The sequence below is a fragment of the Scylla paramamosain genome, chromosome 11 (assembly GCF_035594125.1).
Source record: "Scylla paramamosain isolate STU-SP2022 chromosome 11, ASM3559412v1, whole genome shotgun sequence".
In the NCBI taxonomy this organism is placed as follows: Eukaryota; Metazoa; Arthropoda; class Malacostraca; order Decapoda; family Portunidae; genus Scylla; species Scylla paramamosain.
Genome location: NC_087161.1, coordinates 16367447 through 16373413, shown reverse-complemented (window position 1 = coordinate 16373413; position 5967 = coordinate 16367447). Strand labels below are relative to the sequence as shown.

General features: G+C 46.0%; 1 protein-coding gene across 1 annotated transcript; it reads left to right on the top strand.

Annotated features, from left to right (window-relative positions):
* The first annotated feature begins 705 nt into the window (after positions 1 to 705).
* On the top strand, positions 706 to 5589 carry LOC135104992 (uncharacterized). Its single transcript, XM_064012849.1, has 2 exons — positions 706 to 4016; positions 4281 to 5589. Exons 1-2 carry the CDS (start codon positions 1266 to 1268, stop codon positions 5283 to 5285), a joined length of 3756 nt encoding a protein of 1251 aa, XP_063868919.1. The 5' UTR covers positions 706 to 1265; the 3' UTR covers positions 5286 to 5589.
* The last annotated feature ends 378 nt before the right edge of the window (positions 5590 to 5967 follow it).

The window sequence follows — 5967 nt, the reverse complement described above, 5'->3', positions numbered from 1 at the left end:
ACACACACACACACACACACACACACACACACTGTCACACACGTGTCTACTCTACCACGGAACCAGGTGCCTGCCTCTCAACTCGTGGCGCTGCCACGTGTATAGCTTGAGGCATACTGGATACGTGACCTCTAGCAGGCTACCAAGCCGATAACGAGGGGTGGAGTTCCATCGAGCTTCAGTCTCCTCCAAGGGTCGCTACAGCTCTGAGGTCGCCTTGGCATACGCTGGGAGCCTCATATACACTCGAGAGCGGTGGTAAGAGTTACACCAGTGTTACACACCCACACACACACACACATAAACACATTTACACACACACAAACACATTTATATTTATTTTCTATTATGTATATGTAAAGGTGTTTATTTTTGTAATTTGTATCTATATGCATTTACTAACTTGGCTTAAGTTATTAACTGAACCAGTCTTTTAAGTTATTCAGTCCAGTTCAGATTGCCACTGTGTTACTTACTTTTACTTACAAATAATCTTCAATTTTGTATTGTTACTTAATTTAAGGGTTAACTTTAAGATATTAAATAGCAGTTTAACTGTCTCCTTTTCTCTTTTTCTTTTAACCCTTCCATTGTTAGTGTGAGCAACACCCCTTCATGGTCCATCCGCTAGAGTTCAGTGTATGCTCACACGTAACAATTGGAGGCCCGTCCGGGATATTACACATGTTTACACATACATATAACTACACTAGTTCATATTATGAAGTTGTGCTTATTTCTTTGTTGGTGAATTTTTGCGTTTTTCCGCTTTAAAAGTACGCGAGGTACCGGCGTCTAGTCATAAAAGCGTTAAAACCTAACAATTGATTTCCTCAGTGTTGCTTTAGTGTCGGTTCGATTCCCCATAGTAGTGACCTTCACCCCGAACTCCGAGACTCCTTAAAACATGGGAACTTGCGTTCTACTCTTTGCTTGAAAGCAGCGAATACGGCAAGCCATTACAAGTGCTTAAGTGTTAGTTCTATGGTAGTCATTTTGGGGCAGTGATTATCGCTACACTTCTTCGATTCGTTGCCTCTTCAGAAGCACAGTTAAGGCGTTGCTAACCTTGACTCAACTAGACTCAAAAACGAGTCTCTGTCGATGCACGCGGGTCAACTCATTTCCCTCCGACTCGTGGTTTCGAACCTGTCGTTCACGCGGGTCCTTCCGACTCGTGGTGGCGAACCTAGGTCTTGGATCAGGTTTCAGTGTAGGGCTCAGACACACTTGATTTGGTTCAATTGACCTCACGCTCATTAATCATGTCGCATGAGTTAAACTTGGACGCATTTTGCAGTAATCCTTCTGTGGCGGAGCTACAAACTGCCAAAGTGACAAAGGATGATTTAAAGTACATAGCCCGACAGTTTGATGTCTCATATCCGTCTGACATTCGGAAGGAAGAACTCCGAACTCAAATCCTAGTTCACCTTGGAGGTGAAGCCACTAGTGCTGCTTCACAGCACGACGCCAGTTTAATGCTCGAACTCGAAAAGCTGAAACTAATGGCACCAAGAGAAGAGAGAGAGGCAGCAAGAGAAAGAGAGAGAGAAGAGAGAGAGGCAGCAAGAGAGAGAGAAGAGAGAGAGGCAGCAAGAGAGAGAGAAGAGAGAGAGGCAGCAAGAGAGAGAGAAGAGAGAGAGGCAGCAAGAGAGAGAGAAGAGAGAGAGGCAGCAAGAGAGAGAGAAGAGAGAGAGGCAGCAAGAGAAAGAGAGAGAGAAGAGAGAGAACTAAGGCGAGAAGAACTAGCTTTTCAAAAAGAAAAAGCGGAAAGAGATCTGGCATATGTAAAAGAAAAGGAGGAAAAAGAAAGAGAGGAGAGAGAAAAAGAAAGAGAGGAGAGAGAAAAAGAAAGAGAGGACAGAGAAAAAGAAAGAATCCACGAGACCCAACTCACACAATTAAAATCTCGATCAACCACCACAGCTGACCTCAAACAAAAGTTAACTAAATATCTCTCACTACTCCCTCAGTTCTCTGACAAAGACCCCGAAACTTTCTTTGGACAGTTCGAGGACACAGCAGTACATTTTGAACTGCCCCGAGAAGACTGGCCTTGGCTTCTTAAACCCAAACTCAGCCAAAAGGCTTTAACTATTGTGAACGGCCTCGAAAACAACACGGATTACGACTGTGTCAAACAGGGCATCCTAGCGACGTACTCCATTACCACAGAAGGATACCGTCAGTCTTTTCGAAAAATGTTCAAAACTCCGCAACAAACCTATCTAGAGTTTGCCTCAGAGAAACTGAGGGCTCTCAAGCGTTGGCTTAAGTCAGCCGCGATAACCACGTACGACGAATTAGTAAATCTCTTAGCCTTAGAAGAGTTCATGCGTAAGCTCCCTTACTCAGTAATGTTACACATCACCAACAAAGAAGAAACAGATCTTCTCAAAGCCGCTCAGTTAGCGGACCTTTTTTCCCTGGTGAATCGCAAGGCAACCTCAGACAAGCTGACCGAGACTCCTAGTGGTAAGATGAACTCAGGTAACTCAGGGGTTGGTAAAATGACCGGCAGTAGTACTGGACCACCTCTATTTTGTGCTTTTTGTAAACAGCCGGGGCACCTCATAAAGAACTGTCCTAATCCCAAGTGCAAGGTAGCTCAAACATATCCTGCCAAGCCAGTTGCTTCCATACAAGCTCTTCCCTCCTTCCCTGTACCTAAAGACTTATTTGAGCCTTTCAGGTCTGTAGGCACCATCAGCATTGATAACAAGGATCACCCAGTTAAGATTGTCAGAGACACCTGTTCAGCTCAGTCCCTAGTGCTGAAGTCAGCAGTCCCTGGTATTGAACAGTGTTACACAGGTGAAAAGGTATATTTAAAAGACTTCCATGACCCCTTCCCCATTGCATTAGCTAAGGTACATCTTGATAGCCCACTAGTAAGAGGTGAAGTGATAATAGGAGTTAGTGAAGAACCAGCCTTACCCATCCCTAATGCTCAACTACTCCTCGCTAATGACCTAGCTGGCAGTAAGGTGACTCCCCCTTTGGTAATTAGTGACACAATGCTGATGGATAACCCCACTGTACAGTTAGAAGAGCAACAACCAGGCTTATTCCCTGTTTGTGTCACTACTCGTGTACAAGCAAGGAAATCTGATCAGACTTTCTCACTTCCAAAGAAGAGCCCATCCCCACTTGAACTCAATCAAATATTTTCTGAAAAACTTCTCACTGAGGCTCAACAGGAAGACACTACTTTGACTCAATTTCATGACAAGGTTATCCCTCCAGATCAAATTACTCATTACCCTGCCTTTTACAAACAGGATGGAGTTCTTATGAGAGTGTTCCGGCCCTCTAAGGTCCCAGATGATGATGAGGTAGTGGAAAAGGTAGGAGATAACAACTACATCATAAACACTCCAGACCGCCGAAAGGCAACACAGTTAATACACGTTAATCTCCTAAAAATGTATAAATGTAGAACCCCTGTGACTGGCGCCCAACCAACCCCTAGAGTAGCTTCCTGTGGTACCATTGAACCCCAGGAGGCTGACTCAGAGTTAAAACCTGCCTCTGTGTGTTCATTGATGTATGATAAATGTATTACCACTGAGATTGACACAAACACCATACATCCCAAGGACACGCAAAACAACACCTACATTATCCAACACTTAGATGATCAGCTCCGTCATCTTTCATCCTCTCGAGCACTGGATATCTCAAGATTGATCTCCCAGTATGACGTGTTCAGTGACCATCCTAAAATCTGTAATGTCCTCCGCCATGATGTGAAGGTGCTCCCAGGGACCTTCCCTATCAAGCAGTCTCCCTACAGAGTCAACCCCCGGAAACGAGAACAGATGCAGAAGGAGGTCCAGTACTTATTAGAGCAGGGCTTGGCTATACCCAGCAGCTCCCCATGGGCATCACCCTGCCTCCTAGTACCCAAGGAGAACGGACAACTGCGATTCTGCACGGATTACCGACGGGTCAACGCCGTCACCATTCCTGACGCCTATCCTCTGCCTCGGGTAGACGACCTGATAGATGAAGTGGGTCAAGCCAAATTTGTTACTAAGCTGGACCTATTAAAAGGGCATTATCAAATAGCCCTTACTGAAAGAGCTCAGATAGTCTCTGCCTTCATCACCCCTTTTGGACTTTTCCAGTATGTAGTAGCCCCATTTGGCATGAGGAATTGCCCCGCTACTTTCCAGAGGGCAATGAACAAGGTAATGCAGGGATTAAAAGGAGTGCTGGTTTACTTAGATGATATTCTTATTTTTTCACATGACTGGGATGACCACCTGTACCAGATCCAGAATGTGCTCAGCCGTCTGCAGGAAGCGAACCTCACCGTGAAGCTGGCGAAGTCTACGTTCGGAGCTGCCACCGTCTCCTACCTAGGACATCAGATTGGACAAGGCTCCGTCCGGCTCAAGACCGCTAACGTCGACGCAGTACTGAAGTACCCAACTCCCACTACTCGACGCGAGCTCCGCCGTTTCCTGGGTATGGCGGGGTTCTACCGGCGTTTCTGTCCAAACTTCGCAGACGCAGCTGGGCCACTTACTAGACTAACTAGTGGGAATGTGGCGTACGAATGGACCCCTGCCTGCCAACATGCCTTCAATCAACTTAAGAACTTGCTTGCTCGGGAACCGGTTTTGCGTGCGGCTGACTTCAGTAAACCCTTCATCATACATACTGACGCCAGTGATCACGCTTCGGGTGCCGCCCTCCTGCAAGAATCTGACGGAATCTTTCACCCAGTCGCCTACCACTCCGAGAAGTTCAACATCCATCAGAAGAATTACAGCACTATCGAGAAAGAACTTTTAGCCATTATCTCTGCCATCAAGAAGTTTGAGTACTATCTTCAGTCCAACACCCAGCCACTCCAAATCTACACTGACCACAACCCTTTTACTTTTCTCAACAGGAACCGCTTCACTAACCAACGTCTGCTACGGTGGTCTCTACAGCTCCAGCCTTACCACATTGAAATGCACCATATTAAGGGACTGGACAACTGCCTTGCTGACACTTTGTCTCGCCTTCCCACTACGCCTCGCATCACTACCCGTCGCGACCCTGAGGACCCTAGGATCCTGTTGCCGGGGATGCAGTCGTGCCTTGTGAACCGGTCGATGGAGGCAGCCGAGGGCCGAGCACTGCCAGAAGAACCATCTACCGGGCCCCAGACTACACACGTTCTGGTGGAATCAACCTTCACGGGACAGGAACCACCTCACTTCTCTAATGACGCAGAGTCATTCCTTCTGCGTCATCCTAAGAAGGGGGGAATGTCACACACGTGACTACTCTACCACGGAACCAGGTGCCTGCCTCTCAACTCGTGGCGCTGCCACGTGTATAGCTTGAGGCATACTGGATACGTGACCTCTAGCAGGCTACCAAGCCGATAACGAGGGGTGGAGTTCCATCGAGCTTCAGTCTCCTCCAAGGGTCGCTACAGCTCTGAGGTCGCCTTGGCATACGCTGGGAGCCTCATATACACTCGAGAGCGGTGGTAAGAGTTACACCAGTGTTACACACCCACACACACACACACATAAACACATTTACACACACACAAACACATTTATATTTATTTTCTATTATGTATATGTAAAGGTGTTTATTTTTGTAGTTTGTATCTATATGCATTTACTAACTTGGCTTAAGTTATTAACTGAACCAGTCTTTTAAGTTATTCAGTCCAGTTCAGATTGCCACTGTGTTACTTACTTTTACTTACAAATAATCTTCAATTTTGTATTGTTACTTAATTTAAGGGTTAACTTTAAGATATTAAATAGCAGTTTAAATGTCTCCTTTTCTCTTTTCTTTTAACCCTTCCATTGTTAGTGTGAGCAACACCCCTTCATGGTCCATCCCCTAGAGTTCAGTGTATGCTCACACGTAACAACACACACACACACACACACACACACACACACACACACACACACACACACACACACACACACACACACACAC

Bases quoted from the DNA above. Each gene is read 5' to 3' on its own strand.
- LOC135104992 (XM_064012849.1), top strand. From the start codon at position 1,266: ATGTCGCATGAGTTAAACTTGGACGCATTTTGCAGTAATCCTTCTGTG. The intron at 4,017-4,280 runs GTGGGTCAAGCC...CACCTGTACCAG, and splicing joins TAGACGACCTGATAGATGAA to ATCCAGAATGTGCTCAGCCG.